This window comes from Cajanus cajan, chromosome 2, assembly GCF_000230855.2.
Source record: "Cajanus cajan strain Asha chromosome 2, NIPB_CcT2T_4, whole genome shotgun sequence".
Taxonomy (NCBI): Eukaryota; Viridiplantae; Streptophyta; class Magnoliopsida; order Fabales; family Fabaceae; genus Cajanus; species Cajanus cajan.
The window spans coordinates 44,519,478-44,545,037 of record NC_138518.1 but is presented as its reverse complement, the minus strand read 5'-3'; the positions used below and the strand labels follow the sequence as shown (position 1 = coordinate 44,545,037).

General features: G+C 30.3%; 1 protein-coding gene and 1 pseudogene across 4 annotated transcripts in view; one reads left to right on the top strand and one right to left on the bottom strand.

Annotated features, from left to right (window-relative positions):
• Positions 1-4,361: 4,361 nt before the first annotated feature.
• NUDT3 (nudix hydrolase homolog 3) overlaps positions 4,362-25,560 on the bottom strand; it is a 41,724-nt gene continuing 20,525 nt past the window's right edge. For 2 of the 3 annotated variants that reach the window (XM_083068252.1, XM_083068251.1), the window contains 4 exons: positions 18,498-18,592; positions 18,319-18,409; positions 18,072-18,218; positions 16,607-16,942 (listed from right to left, as the gene is read on the bottom strand). In XM_083068252.1, coding sequence (XP_082924378.1) covers positions 16,889-16,942; positions 18,072-18,218; positions 18,319-18,409; positions 18,498-18,592 — 387 coding nt within the window. In that variant the 3' untranslated portion in view covers positions 16,607-16,888. Of the gene's footprint in view, positions 4,461-16,606; positions 16,943-18,071; positions 18,219-18,318; positions 18,410-18,497; positions 18,593-25,560 lie in introns of those variants that run through there. The other variant, XM_083068253.1, reaches the window with a different exon arrangement.
• LOC109793806 (putative disease resistance RPP13-like protein 1 pseudogene) lies at positions 8,286-14,394 on the top strand (annotated as a pseudogene). Its single transcript, XR_002239378.3, has 2 exons — positions 8,286-12,192; positions 13,975-14,394. The product of XR_002239378.3 is annotated as a putative disease resistance RPP13-like protein 1 pseudogene (transcript).

The following is a 25,560-nucleotide window of genomic DNA, read 5'->3' as shown; positions in this document are numbered from 1 at the left end:
AAATTAAAATTAATAAAATTTTGTTATAACTGACCATTTATAATAATCGGTTACATGATAAAATTATGAAAATATTAATATTAACTCTTTTTTTTTTAATATTTTTCATTCTTACTTTTTACATATTTTACATGTGATAAATTCATACTAATTTTTGCATATTTAAGTATAATAATTTAGACTTATTTTAATAAAATTAATTACAATAATAATTGGTTATATTATAATTTATATTAAGTTAACACCTGATTCTAATTAATTAAAAAAATTTATAATTAGAAAATTAATTTTTTGATCTTACACTAATATCTTAAAATTTTGCCTTAAATTAATTTAACTCGACTGGAAGATAAATAAATCCTTAGATATCAATCACTTTAATTTCATAATATAGCATACTCATACAATATTAAAAAACATAGGGTTCTTTCATGTCTTAAAACTTCTAATAAGAAAAACACGTTTAACTGTTTTTTTTTTCCAAAAGATATAAAATATCTATGCAAGAAATATAATGTTGATAATTATGCTAAAAAGATTAAATGTTAAATTATTATTTTAAATATTGTTTTAATGTAAAATAAATAAATATTTATAATAATAAATTAATTATTGATAGAAGAAATTATATTTAAATTAACAAATTAAATAATTAAATTATATATTCTGCGCATCGCACAGTTCGATATCTAATTATAAATTAAAGTTATATAAAATAGCATTTATTTAGTGCATTGTGTAAATTAAAATATTAATTTAAAAATATTCTCTAAATGCTAAAATATTTACTAGTTGTCAGTAAGCAATAATAATCTTTCATTAAAAAAATAATAATAATCTTTTAACTAAAAAAATAAAAATACATTCTAAAACTTTGTAAATCTAATTTAAATACTCGCAATTTTCTACGATTAAACGAATGACATAATAGCAGGTGTAAATAGAAGGCCCTAACAATTTGCTCAAATATTATATGGAAAGAAAAGGAATACAGAAGGAAGGAGGAATATAATAATTCCCTTTGTTCTGGTAGTAGAACGAGTAAAAGAAGTTTATTGGTAAAAAAAATATCTATATGATTTTAATAATAAAACATGATCTTGTAACAAAGATGTAATTAATAGCCGAATTAGATTCTATGATTTTAAAGAGAAAATGATAATGAAAATGTTCTTGGATGGTATTTTTTGTTGAATCATGATGTTGAGTAAATAAAAAATGCAATATACTTTTGGTGAGTCAACATTCTTTTATCCCTGCTTCTGTGGAGATGCTATTACACTAGATAGTTTTAAAGAGTTTCGAAAATTTGCCAGCAGATAGCTATGACCTTTTATTTATAGTATTAGAACAAGAAAAAGAAAAGTTTTATCCCTGAAATGCATTACATATACTTGAACCATCCAGTATAACGATAAACTGTATTATAATCAAGACATAATTGCTAACTGAAAGTTTATTTTATCTAAAAGAAAAAGTTACAATGAAAATGTTATTAGAATATATTTTTGTTTAAAGTATGTTTTATATACAACATTTAAGCAATAAAACAAATCCAAAATGCATAGAGATTCACGCATTTTCAATACTGCTGAATGTGAAATCAAAAAATTATTGGAAATTATTTATATAATACATAATTTCTCACTAAGACGAGTCCCTATCACTTTAATTCAACAACATTAAATTATCTTTGCTGTGGTGGGAGAGGCTCTTATTTATGCTTATGTGGCCCTCAATGTAAAAGCTTGGAGATAGTCCACTACAAAAATGTTTTACTTTATAGTAAGCCAAAATTGACTCTAAATAATAAAAATTAACATAATATTATATTTATTGTTGGCCATTTATCGATTTTTAGCTCATTCTAAATAAGTTGACGCAAATTTTTATGTGTCAGCCAAGCTGTCAACTACAATTTTTTTTTTCATCTTCTTTTTCTAGCTTATCATTTAAGCGTTCGTATTATTTTAGCATTGTCGAGACTTGATCCTAGAACCTCGATGCGTTAAGTTAACTTCATAACCAACTACACCACGACACATTATGTGTATATAAGATTGAAAAAATTATCTTTATCTCTCTCAAAACATGTATAGTGTCAAAAAAGCCAGCATTATTCTTTAGATATAGCATAATCTTTTCTGACGTTAAATTTAAATTGAGTTTAGTGTCAGATAAACGAAGGCTATTCTTTACATATAACGTTGACTTTTCTGATACTAACTTAATTTAAATTAGCGTCGGAAAAGTCAACATTATATCTAAAGAAATAATGCTGGCTTTTTTGACTCTAAACTTAATTTAAGTTAGTATTAGAAAAGTCGATACTATATTCTTTACATATAGCATGGGTTTTTCCAACACTAATTTAAATTAAGTTAGTGTTAGAAAAGCCGACGCTATATTTAGAGAATAACGTTGACTTTTTCGATACTAAACTCAATTTAAATTCAATGTCAAAAAATCTAATGCTGCATCTTAAAATAATGTAAACGTTTTTTAATAGTATTTGCGTCAGCTATTAGCCAACACTTATTTTCTGCAACTATTTCAATGTTTTCTTGTAGTTGTCCTTGGATAGCTTAGTTTGAAAGTCTTAGTCTTGTCCTTGTATGCATGAGATGTATCTTGTGGCTTAACTATCCCGACCAAATCCTGGTAATATGTTCTTCTAGTGAGAATACGCAGAGGGTATGATCTAACATGTACTATGTGTGTTGCTAGTGCTAATGCACAAGTATGATGTTTTTACTAACATCACATACATGATAACATGTATTTCATGTTCATTGCATACGCATTACAATATTCACTATTATTATTACTTGTTATTCCATGAATGAACTAAGCCTAATAATGGTATTATCTATGTATGCTATGTCTTGTATTTATAATTTGTGTTTGGCCATTCGATTTGTATTTCTACACCATAGGCTAGAATGAGATGTTTCTCATCCTCTTTCTTTTGTATTGTTTGCCTTTGATTATTATACAAGAGATCATCAACATGAGATTGATCAAAGATGTTGGTGTTAAGGGTTGTACTCTGATAAGTTGTGACATCATGGCGTAATTATATTTATTTAAGATGTCACTTTTGTTCAATTATTTTGAAAAATATTAGTTTTATTTTCTTGTAATTTTAATTGATGATGTTATTTTATTTTAGGTAAGAATTTGATGCTTTTTATCTGAACATATTTATTTTATTTATAAAGAATTACGTTATTTAACTTCTATTATTAATATGTTAGATATGCAGGATTGAGGGTATCACAAATGACTTACACTACAACTAAATATTAGATGCAGGGTGAAATGCTAAAATGTTACTGATAATTGAATATGGTTTAATTAAAAGACAAAAAAGTGTAAAGAAGATATCATCTTCGTGAGTTTTAAAAATGTGTCAAAGTGAAATGCTGAAATATTTTTAATATTTCAAAATGGTCTTCAATTTGCATTTGAAAAATTTAAAACAAAGTATAAACTTCAAATGATTTGAAAATGTGGGCTACTAGAGATGAAAATTGGTAAGGTTTGTGTCGTATACTGTAGTTCTTGTCTCCAAATTCACATTTGAAAAAAATATGTATCTATTCCTATACCTGCTTGAGGTAACAACTTTAATCCTCATTTGTGCATTTCATACATATTATATATTAATCTTATTACAATGAGATATTTTGTAAACATATATCTCTCAAATTTAAATATTATTTTGGTCTAATAATATCTAAATTAAAAAACTTAAACATGAGATGAGACTAAGGATTAAACCAACTGCAATTTAAAATTTTAAAATAAAAATAAAAAAGACAATAACTCTAATTAAATAATAAAACATTGAAATTTAGAATTTTAATTTAAGAATTTACATTATAAAATAAAAAATTGTAATTAATTATATATAAATAAAGGTGTCAAATTTGAGGTGGGTATTATAGTATCCATTTCCGTCACCATCTTTATTGAATTTTGCGGATAAATTTTCACCAATGTCTATTCCCATATTTATGCGAATTTTACCCTCCAATTAAAGATATTTTTCTGCTAATATATATAAAGTTCGAGTATATTTTGTCATGCAATCGTCATAAGTAAATGGCTAAATTCTAAGATGGACAACTAATTTGGATTTTGTAACGTGAAACTCATTCTTTATATTGGCAAAAGCCTCGTTAAGCACTACAATATATTCATCATCTTATCAAAACTAACAGCGTACTGAGTACAATGATATAAAAATTTATACTTGAATATTTCCAACTTTTTTAGAGCAACTTTTAGTGGTTTTATCATGAGTCATGACAATATTTCTGGAGAAGCAAACCAACAACCTCTTTATATATGCAGTAGATTTAGATGCTAAATCACATCAAAATAATAAACACCAGAAAAAACAAAAATGCATAGCTAGCATGCATAGACTTCAATAAACTTTCAGAAAGCAAATCCTGGTAAAATCAAAGATATATTAGCATCAGTTGTAAGCCTCAAAACAATAAATTGTATAGAAATATAAGAAACTAAACACAAAACACCACTGAAACTTGTACCTAGTTACCCAGTGATGATGACACTTGGAAAGCATAGACCAAAACTTGTTATGTGTAAAGCCTTGTTTATATGCGATGCTAACTAAATATATTATAAAGTGTGAGACTTAATTTGGTATTTATGGAAAATTTGGTCGTTGTCCTATTAAGTCCAAACTTGGAAGTTTACTATAAGAAAGTGAAACGAGTTACATCTTAATTTGCTCACAAATTAATGAGGAGGGATTCCTCCTCTTCCTCTCTCCAACAAAATAATCAAACAATTGATAAATTGTCCTGCTTCAGCATTGATACCATTGAAACCTGCAAAAGTTAAAAGAAAAAACCTTGTAATTCTCACCTCAAAATATATATATATTATAGGTAGTTCCCTCAGAAAACTAAAAACAATACATTGATCATAACACACTTAACATAAGGCTTGTCCTTCTCAATTGGAATTTCAACGAAAGAGATTTCTCATATATGTTGGTACTTTGTGAATTCTTAGTCTCCTAACTATGACAGATGAAAGTTTCACTATAGAGAATGGTGAGTTGTTGGTGAAACACGAAGCATTCTCAGAGCAAAGGATACGCACTGTAGAAATTGAAGGTTACAATCATGTCACGAATTTCCATAACATACCTTGGCAGGTGCGTTCATTTCTCCTTTTGCCTACCAATGATACTACATAGTCTATTTGTTACTCAGAATCTATTTGGATACAAATTATAAATATCGTTAAAAGTTTCTTTATTACTTGAAAATATTATTTATTTTTTAATAGAGAAACACTTATAAAAATATACTTCTAAACTTGTATTCAAAAAGACCGTAAAAAACTATGCAAATAGCAAAATCGTCTTAGTTCATCACCGATAGCAGCTTGTAAGGTGTGTTACAGGATATTGGTTAATCTTGTTTCTCAAAAGTTGTTAGTTAGTTAATTAGTTAGGTGTTTGGCGTTAGTTAATTTCCATAAATACATGTAATCTTCTATCGTATATTTTATCTTTTTCATATTAATCTTCTATTGTATATTTTAACTTTTTCATATTAGTTAGTTACACCATTCTAGATATTGATAAATTTTAGTGTGATAGATTTTAACTTAAAAATAATTTTTTACACCAAAAAATAAAAAATATTTTCTAATTTTATATATTTTTTTATTTTTATTTTTTTAATTATTATTTAGACCCACAAATTAATTCGTTTATCTATAAATTTTGACGAATCGAATACACTTAAAAAAAAGTCTATTTATTTTGTAAATCAGATTTATTCAATCAGTATAGAAATGTAAATTTTATATGAACCAAGCTTTAAACTCGTACCGTACCCCACTCTTGTTAAATGTTGTTTAAGCCATAATTATGCAGTTTGAGAAGTCTCTCCAACCGCAATTTGCTAGAATTAGGGATGGCAAAAGGACAGGACGGGTACGGGTTTCATGATACCCGTCTCTGTTCTCGCGAGTTAAATCCATTCCCGTTTCCGTTTCTGTTTCCATACTCGTCAGGTATAAATTTTCATCTCCGTTCCCGTCCCCGTCGGGTATCGGGTATACCCGTACCTGTCAATTTTTTTTATTTTTTATTTTTTGTAAAAAAATTGATATTTTTAAATTATTTTTTTATTATATTATAATTATAATTAGGTTATTTTTTTATTTTATATTATAATAAATAATCACACATAAAAAAATCTTAAAATTTTTTAATATAATTAAATTAAAAGTGAGTATTAAATTAAAAATGAGAACGAGGACAGATACGGGTACGGGTACGGGGCGGGTAAGTATATACACATACCCGTATCCGTATCCAATTTAATATATCGGGTATTTCCCATATCTGTACCCGTACCCGGTCAAACCGGATATTCCCAGTCAAAGTCGAGACGGATTCGAGTATTACCCGCGGACACGGGTATATTTGCCATCACTTGCTAGAATCCTTCACAGTTCACAACACTCAGAAATGCTAAGTCTCTTCCTATTTGTTTGTCTCTTTGACTATTTTATTTGTATAGGAGGAAGAGAATTTGCCATGGGAAAAAATTCCAAAGAATCAACTAATGAAAAAGAGGAAAGTTGAAGGGATAATAGGTATTGTTTCTTGTGTGACTTTCCATAGCATGTGAATATTATAATTTATATAGTATATTTTCTCTAATTTTTCATTTTCTTCTATTTTTAACTCTAAATTGTAATTTTCATCTTATGTTACAATTTTTATAAAAAATTAAAAGTAATTTTCATTCTTTTTCTTATTTTAAAATATTAAATTGCAAAAAAATCATATTCGTTTTATCTTTTACTCTCATTTATTGTCATAATCTTAATTTTTATCGTAATTAGGTGTATTAATTCTCTCATAAATAATCTAAATTAGAATTCTCATCTTATTTTGGATAATTTCTTATTAAAATCTAAAGGTAATTCTTTTTTTCTTATGTCATAAAATTAAATTGTCAAGTATATATGATATTTATTCTCTTTTCTCATTAATTATTTGATTCGCGATTCTTATCTGTTGGAAATGTCATTATAAAATGATTTAAAAGTTGAAGGAGGAAAGAATATATCATTGTTTTAGCACCCATATTTCTCTACTGTATTGCAAAATCAAAGTAATATGTTAATAAATTATTTATGTTTTATATGTGAATTATGCATTTTTTAAAGTAACATATTAACATTTATCATTTGAAACTCATGGTTAAATTATAATACTTTTATTGCTTTAAGAAAAACATATTTAAATTTTTTTCTTCAAAAGATATAAAATATCTATAAAAGAAATATAATGTTGATAATTATGCTAAAAATTTTAATGTTAAATTATTATTTTAAATATTGTTTTAATGTAAAAAATAAAAAATTTAATAATTGATAGAAGAAATTATATTTAAATTAAATAATTTGATTCTATATTTAATATAATTTTTAATTAAATAAAATTGAAATTATTCATTATTTTTCTGCGCATCGCACAGTTCGATATCTAATTAGAAATTAAAGCTATATAAAATAACATTTACTCAGTGAATTGTGTAAATTAAAATAATTTGAAAATATTGGCTCAATGCTAAAATATTTACTAGTTGTAAGTAAGCAATAATAATCTTTCATTAAAAAAGAATAATAATGTTTTAACTAAAAGAATCAAAATACATGCAAAAACTTTGTAAATCTAATTAAAATACTGAGGCAATTTCCTACGATTAAACCAATGACATAATACCAGTTGTAGATAGAAGGTTCTAACTTTTAACTTTTGTATTTTGTTTAGTTAGTTCACCCAACCAAAACTGAACAAAGATGTTAGAATTATTGAGGCATCTACGACTACTATATGGAAAGGAAAGGAATATAATAATTCCCTTTATTCTGGCAGTAGAACGAGAAAAATAAGTTTATTGGTAAAAAAATATAAATTTATTTTCAGAAAAGGAAACATCACTCACATACTTGATGGATTAAGTTTAATAATAAACCGTGATCTTGTAACAAAGACTTAATTAATACCCGAATTAGATTCTATGATTTTAAAGAAAAAAATGATAATGAAAGTGTTCTTGGATGGTATTTTTTGTTGAATCATGATTTTGAGTAAATAAAAAATGCACAAACGATTGATTACCAATACAGTAAATCAATAATGCCACTGTTGTTGGTCAGTCAACATTCTTTTATGCTAAAAACAAAAACCAAAAAGTGAAAGGTTCACGCGCACTCAGAGCATTGACTTTACTTAAAAGCATAGTTCAAGCTTCAATGTTCAGATCAGATCTACTTTTTTGCTAAATAAGAGAAGAAATGGCCCTTGCTATGGTGGTGGGAGAGGCTCTTATCTCTGCTTCTGTGGAGATCTTGCTGGATAGAATTACTTCTCCAGAGTTTCGAGATTACTTTGCCAACAGAAAGTTCAATGTTTCTCTCTTGGATGAGCTGCAGATAAAGTTGTTTTCACTCAATGCTGTGCTGAATGATGCTGAGGAAAAACAGATCACTGATCTTGCAGTGAGGGCATGGCTTGATAAGCTGAAAGATGCTGTCTTAGATGCGGAGGACTTGTTGGATGAAATCAACACAGATTCTTTGAGGTGCAAGGTGGAGGGAGAATCTAAAACCTTCACTACCCAGGTCAGATCATTCCTTTCTTCTCCCTTTAATCAATTTTATCGGAGCATCAATTCCAATCTTGAAGCAATATCTACAAGGCTAGAACATTTTGTGAAACATAAAGATATTCTTGGTTTGCAAAGTGTTTCTAGGAGAGTATCTTCCAGAACAGTTACAGATTCATTGGTTGAATCAGTTGTTGTTGCAAGGGAGGATGACAAAGAGAAGCTACTGAGAATGCTTCTATCTGATGAAGATGGGAAGAACAATCATATAGAAGTGCTGACAATATTGGGCATGGGTGGTCTTGGAAAAACAACCCTAGCTCAATGTCTTTATAATGATAATGCAGTGCAGAAACATTTTGATTTGACAACTTGGGCATGGGTATCTGATGATTTTGATGTGTTTAGAGTTACGAAGACTATTGTTGAATCTGTCACTTCTAAAAAGTTTGATAATACTAATTTAGATGCACTTCGGGTTGAATTGAAGAACAACTTAACTGATAAAAAATTCTTGCTTGTGCTGGATGACCTTTGGAATGAAAAATACAATGACTGGAATCATTTAATAGCACCTTTTACCAGTGGAAAGAAGGGAAGTAAGATCATTGTGACAACCCGACAACATAGAGTTGCACAAATAACACACACATTTCCCATATGTGAGCTGAATCGTCTAACAGATGAAAATTGTTGGTGCATACTTGCAAAACATGCATTTGGAAATGAAGGATTCAACAAATATCCAATGCTAGAAGAAATTGGTAGAAGAATTGCAAGAAAATGCGATGGCCTACCACTAGCAGCTAAAACATTGGGAGGTCTTTTGAGATCAGTTGTTGATGTAGAGGAATGGAATAGAATTCTGAACAGCAACTTATGGGCACATGACGATGTTACACCTGCTTTACGCATAAGTTATCTTCATCTTCCGGCACATTTGAAAAGATGTTTTGCTTATTGCTCAATTTTTCCCAAACAACATTTGTTGGATAGGAAGGAATTGATTTTGTTATGGATGGCTGAAGGCTTTCTTCAACAAATCCATGGAGAGAAATCATTGGAATCAGTAGGTGATGAATGCTTTAATGAATTATTATCAAGATCTTTAATTGAAAAAGACAAAGCTAAAGTAGAGGAAAAGTTTCGAATGCATGATCTCATCTATGATTTAGCTAGACTAGTATCGGGAAAAAGTTCTTACAACTTTGATGGTAATGAAATTCCAAGAACTGCTCGTCATTTAGCATTTCCTGTGAAAATATTTGATGTCTCTAAAAGATTTGAGGGCTTGTATGATCTAAAGTTTGTGCGCACTTTTCTACCACAGTCCCCTTATCCATTTGGTGATTTTTACTTAACCAAAAGGGTGTCACATGGTTGGTTGCCAAAACTAAGATGTTTGCGAACACTATCATTGTCAGAATACAAAAATATCACTGAGTTGCCTGATTCGATTGGAAATTTGGTGCTTTTACGGTATCTTGACCTTTCCTCTACTCCCATCAAAAAATTGCCCGATGCAACCTTTACACTTTACAATTTGCAAACTCTGAAATTAGCAAATTGTAAATTTCTTATCCAGCTTCCAAGACAGATAGAAAATTTGATCAATCTACGTCACCTAGATATTAGGGACACAAATTTGAATGAGTTACCAACACAAATATGCAAACTACAGGATCTTCGTACATTGACTTCCTTTGTTGTAGGAAGAAAAGATGGATTAAGCATCAAAGAATTACGAAAATTTATTTTTCTACAAGTTAACCTTTCCATTTTGAAGCTACAAAATGTTGTTGATCCCATGGATGCATTTCAAGCCAACATGAAGAAAAAAAAGCAGATTGAGGAGCTTACGCTGGAGTGGGGAAGAGATCCACAAGATTCACAAATTGAGAAAGATGTACTTGAGAACCTGCAACCATCAACAAATCTAAAGAAACTCACCATCAGATACTATAGTGGCACAAGCTTTCCGAAATGGTTAAGTGAGTCTTCGTATTCTAATGTTATAGTCCTTCGTATCAGTAACTGCAACTATTGCTTTTCACTTCCACCATTTGGACAATTACCTTCTCTTAAGGAGCTTGTGATTCAAAGGATGAAAATGGTGAAGACAGTTGATGAAGAATTCTATAGCAACAATGAAAGATCCTCTTTATTTCAGCCATTTCCAATGTTGGAGAGTCTCCGGTTTGAAAAGATGTTAGAATGGGAGGAGTGGCTACCATTTAAAGGTGAAAATAGCGAATTTTGTTTTCCTTTGCTGAAGCATTTGAGTTTATCCCAATGTCCGAAGTTGAGAGGAAACTTGCCCAACCATCTGCCTTCATTAAAAGAGGTTAGTATCTCAAAATGCAACCAATTAGAGGCAAAATCATGTGATCTACACTGGAACACATCAATTGAATCTTTATCAATTAGTGAAGGGGGAAAAGGCTTGTTGTCTCTTCTTGACGAATTTTCGTATGAGAAGCTAAATATTTTCAAATGGGATAGCTTGTCGTGTTTGCCAAGAATGATACTAGGTGCCAATTGTCTTCAAAGGCTGACTCTTAACAATATCCCCTCTTTGATTTCCTTCCCAAATGATGGTTTGCCCACGTCATTGAAATCACTTGAGATTAGATATTGTGAGAACTTAGAATTTTTATCTCATGAAACGTGGCACAAATACACATCACTTGAATCTCTGAGAATTTCACATAGTTGTCATTCTCTTACGTTCATTACATTAGATTGTTTCCCTGCTCTTGAAACTCTATGTATCTACTCGTGTCCCAACTTGGAAGCAATTACTACTCAAGGTGGAGGGCCTGCTCCCAAATTAATAAATTTTTGGGTCCATGATTGTGAGAAACTTAGGTCACTTCCAGAACTGATTGATCTCCCTTCCCTTAAATACTTAAGTCTCTCTAAGCTTGCAGTGGTAGCATCATTGGGTGCAAGGTGTTTGCCTTCAAGTTTACAATCACTGACGGTTGGTGTTGGAATGTTATCATGTATGTCTAAAGATGAGCTAGGTTTCCTATTCCAACGCCCCACTTCTCTGTCTGAGCTTTGTATTAAGGGTGGTGGGGAGGCAGATGTTGTTAACATCATGCTGAAGGAGCCGTTACTGCCCACTTCTCTTCAAGGGTTGTACCTTGAGAGTCTTGATGGTTTGAAGTGTTTGGGAATGGAAGGAAAAGGGCTTCAACATCTCACATCTCTCCAGTCTCTCACCCTATGGCGTTTAGATGAATTGAAGTCGTGGGAAGGGAATGGGCTTCAACATCTCACTTCTCTCCGAATGCTTCGGATTGATGGTTGTGGAAGCCTTGAGTCTTTGCCAGAAGATCACTTGCCATCCTCTCTTGAATTATTGGAGATATACAGATGTCCTTTACTAGAAGAAAGGTATCAAAATCAGAAAGGGAAATATTGGTCTAAGATTGCCCACATTCCTGCCATCGAGATAAAGGATGAAGTGATAATATGAGTGGTTGGATGACTAGGAATCATCGAAAAGGTAAAGCCTTAAATTATTTCCACAAAGTAATATGTTTGGATGGTGAATTTTATAAATTCAAAAATTTTTAAATTTTTAGTATTTAAATTATTTTGGTTTTAATTTTTATTATTTTTAAAATATTTTATTTAGATGAGTCAATTCAAATTTTTAAATTTTAAATTGTAAGGTTGAATATGATAATTTTATTCCATCATAGTAAAATTAATTTTAAAAATATATTTATATGTTGAGATTTTTAAATTAAATTTTATAAAAATAAATATTAATCTATTTTTAAATATAATAATTTTAAAAATTAATATTAGATAATATTTAATAATTCTAAAAATTAATATTAGATAATTTGTAATAATTTTAAAAATATTTTTGAATATTCAATAATTAAAAAAATGAAGAGATAAGATAAAATATATAGGTGAAATAAAAAAAATAAATATAAAGAATTTTAAATTCTCTCATTTTTGGGAGAATTTGAAATTTTACTATTTTAAGGAATTTCACAAATGCTTAGATTTAAATTTTTTTATAAATTACTCATCTAAACAAAATATTTCACCTCAAAAAATTTGAAATTCTTTAAATAAATGAATTACCTTATATAACTTCCACATTCAAACACATCATTAAATTATTTCCAGAAAGTATGATGTCAATTTAATATCTCACGACTCTAACGCTTGACTGCTTAAATTATTATCTACCTAGCTATAAACTATTTATTTCAAACCATTTTTTGGTGTAATTGTGGTACATCGGATTTTGGTATTTCATTATGCTTAAAATTAAACTAAATCAAAATGGATTTATCAGAATGAATGGTAATTCATGCTATTAACTGAAAACCTATTTATTAAATTTAGTAAATTGGTAAGAGTTGTCCACAAGTTGGATAAAATGTCATTTTTAATAATTAGTTTAATATGTTTTTATTTTCTCTCTAAATAAGGTCATGTTCACTTTTAGTTCCTCTAAAAATAGAATCTCATTTTAATCTTTTTATTTATGAAAATGTATTTTGTATTGTATGATTCTTAATTTTAAAAACGAGAAAGCAAAAGAATATGACTTTTGTGAATAATAGGAACTGCAACTCACATTTTTATAAAACGAGGAATCAAAATGAGATGGTTTATTTTGAAGAGACTGAAAATGAATACTTCTATATTTATAACATATTTAATTCTTTTTTCAAAGTTTGGAACTTGAAACATGCTTAAGTAGATAAATCTTTAATTTAATTAAATTTTCACGTTTTGCTTGTCTCAAGAGACAGTAATATGATTTATTGATTTAGATTGTTTGTAAAGTGGAGTATAAGAACAATTATATATTTAGTTTAAATTTGATTCCGTTTAATTATGTTTGATTAATTAGACTTTTTCTGGGTATGGTTAAATCACATAGTGAGAGATGTAAGTCTGAGGTAATATAAAGTCAATTTGATGAATAAGGGAAAAAAAAAAGAAAGAGAGAAAAAAAGAAAGAAGGAAGTGCAACAGTGTGTAAGTGAACCCTTAACTTTATTGAGTAGATTGGATAAATCAAAGAAAGAAAACAATGGAATCAACTTTCTAATTTCTTATCTTTTAAAAAATAGAAATTCCATCAAATACCCTATTTACAAAACTCAAATGGAGTTTCATTTGATGAAGTCGATTACTATCTCTTCTATAATTTAAAACTTGTCATTGAATAATGTAGTGTTGAGCTGATTTTATTAATAATATTGATCTTTAAATTTTGATGAGATGACAATATTTTTTTTCTTAATGAATACAGTTGGTAGCTGAGGTGGCAAGCTAGTAATATTTGTTGATTGTGAAGGTTCGAGCTTGTTCTATTGGTTGCATTCTTGTATCTAGTTCAATCTCATTGTCACGTTGGTTGTCTTTCAATCATCTTAATCAAATTCTACAAATTCCCTCATTAACATTTGTAATTGGTCAAACTAAATTTGTGGTTTGTTGATGTTAATGTACTGTTAGTTGGTTTTCTTTCACTGAACTATCTTTCTAAAACTTCAATATATTGGATTAGGATTGCGATATTGGTGTTGAATCATCCAAGTTTATTCAAATTAGAAATTGAAATTTGTGTTGAATCATTTGATAATGGTTTGTTAGCAGTGTATTCTTGTAATAAAATATTGGTATGTAAACTTTATTCTATTGCTCCAAGTTGAATATTTATAATTTACGATAGATATGTTCTTTTGATTATAACACTAAGTTGGAAGTGATAGATTGAAGCTATCATATTTGCTACTTTCTGGTTTACGATCTCGTTGAATCTATAGTCTTGAGTTCACTTGTGCTACATGATCGAATATCTTGAATGAGAATTAAATATGTTATTAGTTCTTAATTTTTTTTTAATTTTAATCTTTTTAAATAATTTTTTAATAATTTTTTTTTTTAATTTTTTTTTTATCAAAGTCTTTGGACATTTTTACTCTCAGTAACATTTTGATTCTTTAAGTCTAAAACTTTTGTATTACATGGTTGAATATATTGTTTTGATAAGGAGGTGTAATTCCTCCTTACCAAATTCGACAGTTTAGGAATAAATTGAAACTTTTAGTTGCGATTTCATGTAAGTACAAAATTGAACTCCAACTCTGATATTTTGAAGTTTTAATATTAAGCTTTATTGATAATTTAAAAATATTTAATAATTTAAAAATAATTTTAATTATTTAATAATTAAAAATATTTATTGATATCTTTTACATATTGATAAAGTAGAGAAAGAGTTAGGAAAAATAAGAGAGATGTGGGATGACATAAAGACGTGAAAGAAAGTGTATAGAGAGAAAAAGTAAAGAGGGATGGATGGTAGAGAGATAAGAGAAGGAATAAATAGAAATTGAGATGGGAAAAGAAAAAGAAATGTGAGATGTCATGAACTAGGCGTGGCTTGATTTAAATCTTTTTTAACATTGATTAATTTTGTTGTCAATAGTAGATCACTTAAATTTCTAAATCACCATTAATTTTATTTTCCATAATTTTTTTAATTTAAAATAGTTAAATTATTTTAAGATTAAATTAAGTCTTACAATAAAACTAATTTAATTTTACACTCCTATTATTCATCCCAAACCAAGGCGGATATGTATCTTTTGAAAGTGATTATGCAGTGCAAAATCATTGAGGGCACTTAAAATTTACAACAATATTGAAGAGTTATGATGATTTCTATCACATTTCATTTATGTTAGGAAGGAAATGAACTGTTGACCTGAAATTTATTCTTCAACTTTGTAACTTGTCGTGTGATACTTTTTATGTGATTTTGGATTGAAATTTGACTGCACAGGAATTTGTTTTGTAAGCAATGAATGGATCAAGAAAGCATGTTGAAAGAATGAAAATGAGAAATTCCGTGGAAAAAATGTTAATTTTCTTGTAGTTTAAATAAAATATTTATCCTTAATCTCCATTGAACTTTTCTTTTTCTCAAAACATGTTTTCTTGATCCACTCATTGTGTACTTGTTCTCCACATCGAAAAAGAAGAAAAAACACAAAAAAAAGGGTGAAAATAGATCACGTATTCAAATAATTAACTATTTTTAAAATAAAAAAGTGATTTTTTATGTCATATAAAATTAATGGTGATTAGAAAGCTAACGTGACTATTTTTAACAATGTCAAAAAAGAATTCAAAATAAGTATTATGCAAATTTAGAGGATTAAAAGTAAGAAATGCTTTTTTAAGGACTAAAAATAAATTGAGCCAATTTTTGAAGGATTAAAATAATATTTAACATATATATATATATATATATATATATATATATATAGAGAGAGAGAGAGAGATGATCCGTTTATTTTAAAAATATGTTCACATACATTTATTATGTTCAATTATTCATATCTTACATCAAGTTTTAATAATTCAAATGTTAAATTTAAAGTTCTTAATACGTAAATTAAATTTATAAATTTTTATAAAAATTTAAAAACTATTTGATATTTTGTTTCATTAATTCAAGTGATATAAAGTATTTTTATGATTATTTGTTAATTTGAATTAATGAGACAAAATATCAAATACTTTTTAAATTTTTTAAAAATTTACAAACTTAATTTATATATTAAAATTTTAATTTTAACAATTAGATCATTAAAATTTAATATAAAACATGAGTTAATGAACAAAATAAGCCTATATAGACTTGTTCTTGAAATAAACTAATCCCTTTATATAATGTGGACTAAGCTTAAATAACTAAATTAGATTTGGAGAAAGATACCATGAATATAAAGCTTATTAATTCAAGATATAGCTTATTGTTTGACATAATTTCGTTTTTGGTGGAAGAAGTGAGATGTTTCCTTAAATACGAAATAGCGATTGATGAGATTTACAGTGTTACGCTTTCACTTATCCTACAAACACAGAACAGATAAGAATGGAATCAAAACTTCACCATTGATACGATTCAATATCAATTGGGCCATTCATTATTAGCATAATAACCTTATAATTAAGACAAGACTGAAAACACCGTTTACAAGACAGTGATCGCTTTCCTTTCGAATCAATCAAGGGAAAACAGCTACATCCCAAATATTTCATTATTTCATAGTAACAACTTGCAAAGAGAAGCATATCAATTGAATAAATTTTTCCTGGCTGACGCAAAGATGACACAGCATGGAAATTTTTGCACATTGGTCCTCTTGCCTTCATTGCAATATTTTGTTGGCAATGGGAAACGTCGGAGTTACATCAACAGGTACCTAGGGTACACAATACAACATACACAGAATTAGTTTTTGTAATATTTTTAATATTAGTTTGTATGACAGAAAAATGTCTTGGAAGATTCAGAATTGGGAAATTCATCCTAAGGGGTGTGAAGAATTGGGACTGCTCAAAAAAGTTCACAATGGAACTCATTATTATCTAGTGACTTGCAAAAGAGAGTATGTAAAGTGTAATTATGACTGCTTAAAGAAACATCTCTCACTTTTTAAAGCAGTAACATTGATTAATTTTTTAAGGAGACATGTACAACATGTACAGAAAATTGACAATTTTTTTAAAGAGTCGTTGATAAAAATACTTATGAGGTTGTAATGATAGGATATCAAGATCATGTGGCATGTGTTTGTAATTTAATTTTCGAATGCTTCCAGTTCTTCCTTTTCCTATATACATCTAGTCAAGATAGACACACACCAAGCTCAATAAAGCTTAACGTGAGAAGGTGTATTGGAAAAAATCCAAGTCCTCCCTATCCTAGTTAAAAAGGGTCAAGTCCAATAATATTGAATATGAAAAAGTGTATTAGAAAAAATCTAAATCTTACATCAACTAGAAATAAGACTCTAATAACGAGTATATAAGTTGGAGACAACCCTCACCTCAAACTAAATTTGTAGAGTTGAACTAGGCTCAAATCCACTTTCTTAAGAGCATGTAAATTCAAACTTGACGATGCATAACACATAAACAAGCTATCATATGGTGGATGAAAACATGTATGGATGACTTACACGACAGCAAGATATTTGATGCACAGTGGGAGGCTAAAATGTTACTAATAATTCAATATGGTTATTTAAAGACAAAAAAGTGTAAAGAAAGATATCAGATTCTTGAGTTTAAAAAATATGTCAAAGTGAAATGGTAAAATATTTTTAATAATTCAAAATGGTCTTCAATTGACATTCAAAAAATTAAAAACAAGGTATAAACTTAAAATGTTTTGAAAACGTGGGTCATAAGTAAATGCTTACTTAGACAACTAATTGGGATTTTGCAGCGTGAAACTCATTCTTTATGTTGGTAAAACCTCATTAGGCACTACAATATACTCATCATCTTATCAAAACTAAGAGAGTACTGTGATCTAGATATTTATACCTGAATATTTTCCAACTTTTTGAGAGCAACTTTCAGTGGTTCTGTCATTACACAGTATTTCTGGAGAAGTAAACCAGCAGCCTCTTTATCACCTTTGGCTTGAATGGTGAGTATTTCCCTACTCAGGCTTTCAACTGCTCCTTCAATCTTAAGGAAGAAAATTTTATTTATTATCACCCATCTAAGTTTCAAACAAACTTAAGATGGAGGGACTGAGATAGAAACAAATATTTCGAAGCAATAATACCTTGGTAAAATCAACAGAAATTGTGCCTTCAGAATGCCAGACAAAGGCACCTTTCTCATATAACCAGTTGAACTGCAATGCTTGTCCTTTTCTGACAATATGCGGTAGATTTAAATGCTAAATCACATCACAATAATAAAAACCAAAAAAAAAACAAGAATGCATAGTTAACAGCGCACCCATGAGCTTCCTTTAAACCAAAGCGTACAGACCGGAAGCATCCAGCAAGAAACGAAACATACATGGACTTCAATAAACATTCAGAAAGCAAATCCTGGTAGAAAACAATAAATTGTGTAGAAAATATCAGAAGCCAAACAATAAATTAGCATCAGTTGTAAACCTCAAAACAATAAATTGTGTAGAAAATATCAGAAGCCAAACACAAAACACCACTGAAACTACTTGTTGACTGGGTGTCAAAAGAGGATTAAATCTTTATCTGATTCCCTAAAATATTTCAGTTAATATGTTTGATTTGTTTCCTTGTATAGCTAGTAATTACTTTATTTTCTATAATTACTTTTTACCTTTTCTAGTTTAGCTTATTTTAGGTAATTAATTCATTAGTCATATTTTCTTTCCTTATTATAGGATTTAGTTTCCTTATTTCATTTGATGTAATTCCCCTTAATAAAAGGGAGGAAACCCTACACAGAAAATTATCAATAATATTTCATATTTTAAACTTGGTATCAGAGCACAATCTTTGCACCTCGGATGTGCAGCCAGGGCTGACAGTTCCTCAGCCATCAGCAGCGATCAAAATTCACAGCCTCAAAAATAGGAGCAAAGGGTCTTTTAGGCGATTCTCATTCTGTTCAAATCACCTCTTTTCAACTTAATGGATCAAACTATCTTCAGGGGTTCCATTCCGTTCAAATGTATAGTGGTGGCAGAGGAAAGCTTGGATACCGGTGACGAGCCAAGCCCAATGCTAACGATCCACAACACGTTGTGTGGGATCATATGGTTGGTGAACTCCATTGAGGAGAACAGCAGCAACAATTATGTGTTATTCCAGAGTCAGAGAATTGTGGGATAGTGTCACTGAAATGTATTCAGATCTTGGAAATAAATCTCAGATTTAAGACCTCACCTTACAAGCTAGAAAAATTCGGCAGGGAGGTGACAATGTCACAAGATACTTCCACTCCTTGAAGATGGTGTGGCAGGACCTTGATCTCTTCAACACTTACAAGTGGAAGTCAGCCAAGGAGGCCAAACACCATCAGCAAACAGTGGAAGAAGGAAGAAGTATTCAACAAAGAGAAAGAGAGAGAAAGCTTGTAAAAGAAGCTGATATAATCTGAATGTACAATACTTGATAACAAGAATTTATAGAAAAGATTACATAGTTCAGATATAACTGTACTCTAACAGAATTAAAACAGAAAAGAGAAAAGATACAATGCATTAGGTTCTATAGTAAGAACCTGCACCTATGCTACTTACAACCGAAAAGGAGTTATATACAACATAGACTAAGTATTCTAACATTCCTCCCTCAAGCTGTAGGTGGCTGAGCAGGATTGTAGGTCACCTGCAGCTTGGCTCGAAGGTATCGAAATCGGGTAGGAGAAAAAGCTTTAGTGAGAATGTCAGCACATTGTTCATCTCAGGGTGTAGAACTTTGAGACTGTTGTTGATTACTCATTCTCTAAGAAAAGAAAATATCAAATTCCACATGTTTAGTTCTTGCATGTAGGATAGGATTATGAGACAAAGCTACTGTGCTCAAGTTATCACAGTATATGATAGGAGACCTAGTTTTAATATGTAATTCCTATAGTAGATATTGTATCCATAATGTCATAATGTTTCAGCAGTTGTGGCTGCTAAACTCCTGTATTCAGCTTCTATAGTGAATCTTGCAACTATATTTTGTTTCTTGGACCACCAAAATATGAGGTTCAAGAAAATGCACAACCTGGATGTAGACCTTCTATCATCAGGATCTAATGCCTAATCAGCATTAAAAAATGCGGTCATTTCAAGATGACTTAAGGAAGGTATTGGTTGAATAATAAGGCCAAGATTAGGCACACCTTCTAGATATCTGATGGCAAACCTAGGTAGAGAAGATTGATGTTCTTTACCTCTAGCTTGCTCCGGCCACTTGATCTTCTCCTTGAAGGTTGCTGGACACAATTTCCAGCTTGGATGAAGGTTTGAATACGAAAGAATTTAGAAGGAAGGAAGCACCCAAGCAAGGTGAGTAAGTGATTACTCACAAAGGTGCCTAAACCTAGAGAAACTCCAAGAACCTAGACTAGGTGGAGAGACTTTGGAGGAGAGAAAATCCTGAATCAATTTTCAGAACTCTCAATTATGCATCAAAGTGAATACAAGATGGATAAGGAAGCCAATATATAGGTGCGGATGGGCTTGCTATTGGCGTCAATATTTGAATTTCAAATGGAATTTGAAATTCAAATTTTGATGATCCATGTGCTAGTCCATGAGTTAAGGCTTCTAGCTTCATCTAGGTTTCATTTAAGGATCATTTGGAGTGAATTTGGTGCGCACATGTTCAGCCCCTCCATGCTTAAACCATGTGACCCAAATTCACGCCAAATGACTTCTAAATGAAACTTGGATTAAGCCTAATGAAGCTATTATTGTTTTCCTTCCATAATCCTATTCTAATGGCCTAAATCAATGGTCAAGTAAATACAAACAATAGGAAAAATTACAAGAATTAAAATGAGCCCCATATTGGGCACAAAGAAGGGTCACATTTACTAGTTGTGAACCCTTTTTGAAGGAGAGTGGATTTGAGCTTCTCAAACCAAGCTTGTGGTGCTTGTTTCAAGCCATAGAGAGCTTTCTGTAATTTGCAGACTAGAGTTCTGACAGCAGCTTCAAACCCTTGCGGTTGTTGCATGTAAACCTCTTCATGAAGTTGACCATTTAAGAAAGCATTTTTTATGTCAAGTTGTTGAATGGACCAATTACAAGTCAATGGCAATGTCAGAATTATTCTTACTGTTACAGGTTTGATAACAGGAGAAAATGTTTCTATAGTCACATCCAAGCTGTTGGTGAAACCCCTTGGCCACCAACCTTGCGTATATCTGTTAACTATACCATCCAGATTTTCCTTGATTCTAAAGACCCATTTACACCCAATAACTTCTCTATTTGAGGGTAGAGGAACCAAGGTCCAAGTGTGGTTTTTAATTAAGGCATTATTATATTATGTTTTAGTAGCAGATTGCCAATTTGGACTTTTAAGAGCTTCTTTAACATTCTTAGGTTCAACTTGAGACACTAGAGCAGAAGGAATATTTCTAGCAGTATTAGTTTTAGAATGAGTGACAGTTGGATGAGTGTTTTTGTTTATGGGAGGTTGAAGAGGAATATTTGTTGCATTTAAAACAAAATGAGATTGATTGACAGATTGGCTAGGAGAGTAATTGGAGTGTTGAGACAATGGAGTGGAAGGATTAGAATTTGCTAATGGTGTACATGGAGAAGGCAAGATAATAATAGGAGGAACCGAAATGGGAGACTGTGATAAATGTGTTTGGGCGGGAAACAACACAAGATAAGGAAATCTAATCTCATTGAAGATGACATCCTTTGAAATTAATACTTTTCCCAAAAAGTTAAGCATTTATATCCTTTGTGAGATGATGCATATCCAAGAAACATGCATTATTGAGATCTATATTCCATTTTATAATAGTTGTATGGCCTCATCAAGGGAAAACAAGCACAACCAAATATTTTGAGGAAATTATAATCTAGGTTGCTATTAAACAAATTGACATGTGGTATGTCAAAGTTTAGAGAGGCAATAGGTAAAATATTAGTGAGATAAGTTGTGGTGGAAAAGCATGATCCCAACATTTAAGGAGGGAAGCATGAGCAAGGAGAAGTCCTAGTTCCACAATGTGCCTATGTTTTCTCTCTATAGCCCCATTTTGGTGGTGTGTATGAGGGCATGTAATTTTGTGTAAAATACCAATGTTAAAGCATATTAGAAAAGGGTCTAAACTCTCCTCCCTAGTCAGTTTGTAGGGCCTCAGCACTGGCTTTAAATTGCAAAAACATTTTTAGTGCTTTAGATTTGGTTTTGAGAGGGAACAACCAAGTGCCTTGAAAATGCATCTACAAAAGTTATATGGTAATTATAACTACCAAATGATATAAATGGGGCAGGTCCCCAAAGATCTAACTACAAAGGAGTATATTCGGTTAAAGAGATCATTAAGTCAAAAGACGATAGTAGATCCCTCAAGTTTTAATAATAACAAATAAAAGATTTTTTTTTAAACAAAGTCAAATATCTACAGAGATATACTATATCAAACAATATATATTATTAAGTCAAAAGATGATCGTGGATCTCTCAAGTTTTAATAATAACAAAAAAAATATTTTCTTTTTAGGCAAAGTTAAATTTCTACAAGGATATACTATATCAGACGAAATGTGAAAAATATATATCATCTATAAGATGAAGAAAATCAAATGAAACATACAATCTGTCTCATTGCATTAAACATATATTTTCAAATGAGACTAACATTGAATTTCATTAAATGTGTTATTCCTTGACAGATTGAACAAGAAAGAAGCCTTAAACCTCTCGAAATATGTTAAAGAAGGAAAAGACAATTGTTCGTCAAAAGTAAAAAGGTAAAATCCCAGATATCATGTATAAAGCATAAAAAGGCTCTACAAAAGACTAATCTGGGCTGACATCAACTACTCTATGTGTGTAAACATAACTTCTGTCGTGCTCATTTTAGAAGGAAATGATAAGTAGTCTGATAGATTAGATAAGAGATACATGTTTTGCTGAAAGGCATATTATAAGTTCAACTCAAAGTTGTTATAATGGTTATCTTCTTTGAAGCTATTATAAAAGAATCAAGTCTTCAAACAACAAGTGGAAGAGAACGACACACATAGAACATAAGCGATCAAAGAAATATATATCAAGAAATTTGTATAGAGAAACATACAAAAATATACAAAGCTGAAAAAACTACAGAGAATTATTCTATTATAAATTTTGTACATATTTCTTTATAGATTACTTGTGCTTTCATTGTTGATTACATCACGTCTAGAAGATATGAAACAATTATGTAAACATTTACTACCTTGTTGTAAGGGTGGAGCCTGGAAAGATGATATTGTAGACTAGTTGGAAAGATGAATTATCTCACCATGATTAGACTTAACATATCCTTTGCATTCAGCGTTGTGAGTCAATTTCTCAATCCATACAAAAGTCATTGGGATGTTGTGCTTAGAATTTTGATATACATAAAAGGTTCTCCCAAAACAGTTAGTTTATGAGAACATAACACACTGATATTGTAGCATATACAAATTTGAGTTGGGTTGGTTTTAGAGTGATCATCTATCCAACCCATTTTTCTCATCATGTAAAGGAGAAATTCCCACCTCACTGAATCATAGGCTTTTTCAAAGTCCACTTTTAAAATAAAAGATGGCTTCTTTCTCTTCTTCAAATCATCCACTAATTCATTGGCTATTACCACTCCGTCAAAAATGTTCCTATCCACCAAAATTGCCGATTGCCCTTCACCAATAACTTCATGATGAATTCTTCTCACTCTCTTTGATAGCAATTTTGCTATTATTTTGTAAATACAACCGATGAAAGAAATGGGTTTAAAATCTTATAGGCCTTGAGGGTTGTTTTTTTTTTTTGGTATAAGGGTAATGAAAAAAGCATTTGTGCCTCTTGGAAGTTTCCCATTTGCTAGGAAATCTTGCAAGGTCTTACAAATATCTCTCCTTTAAGGGTTTCCCAAAAGCCTAATAAGGTTGGAATTATACTTATCCAGACCGGGGGTTTATCATCCCCTCAATCTCACACCACTTCCTTGATTTCCACTTTTGAAAAAAGGTGCAATTAACAAGTTATTATCATTTATCAATAGCATCAAGCCTCTCAAAGTACACCCCTTCCAAATCAACCTTCACCCCACCAACCTCTTGAATCTCTCACGGAAAAAAGTCTTCACTTCTTTCACAAGTTTTGGATCATCAATCCATCTACCATCCTTCAATACACCTTGAAAAGAATTAGATCTTCTCCACTTGATGGTAGAATGAAAATATCTTTATCTAGTAGTGTGTAGATGATGTTATTATAGAGATGGCCTCAAGGGTATCCGAGACCTTAAAGGTCGTTTGTTTAAGCATTTTCAAACTAAAGATTTAGGTCAACTTAAATATTTTCTAGGGAATGAAGTAGCCCAAACAACGACAGGTGTTGCCACATCCCAAAGAAAATATGCCCTCAACATTTTAGAAGAAACCAGGATGCTTGATTATAAACCCATCAACACTCCCATGGATCCACACACCAAGCTTATGCCAAATAGGGGGAGTCTTTCCAGAACCCAAGATGATATTGTAGACTAGTTGGAAAGATGAATTATCTCACCATGATTAGACTTAACATATCCTTTGCATTCAGCGTTGTGAGTCAATTTCTCAATCCATACAAAAGTCATTGGGATGTTGTGCTTCGAATTTTGATATACATAAAAGGATCTCCCAAAACAGTTAGTTTATGAGAACATAACACACTGATATTGTAGCATATACATATTTGAGTTGGGTTGGTTCTAGAGTGATCATCTATCCACCTTAGGATATTGTGTTCTAATTAGTGGTAATCTTATTTCTTGAAGGAGCAAGCAACAACAAACTAGTATAGAGGCAAAATACCATGCCATGTTTGTTATTACGTCAGCTGATTTGGCTAAGCAACTTCTTAGTGAACTTCAATTTTGCAAAATTAAGTCCATGAAACTTATGTAGCATCTAATCTAGTCTCACATGAATGGACTAAACAAATTCAAATTAACTGTCACTTTATACAGCAAATGATAGTTTCCAACGAAGTCATCACCTCTTTTGTCGATTCTAATAATAAACTACCAAATACTTTTACCAAGTCCATAAGAAGGCCAAGGATATCATACATTTTTTCCAAGTTGGATGCATATGATCTATATGCTCGAGCTTGATAGCAAGAGTGTTGAAATTTGATTTTGATTTATCCTGATTTCCATCTAATTTGTCATTACTATTATTTCATATTTCTAATTTTATTATTCTTGCTAAGTTATCATTTTATTGTATTTAATGTTTGATTGTATAATCCTACAATTAAGGGATCCTATCAATATTGTAATTTATTTATGATAATTATAAATAAAGGGTTGAGGAGTCATTCAAATCATT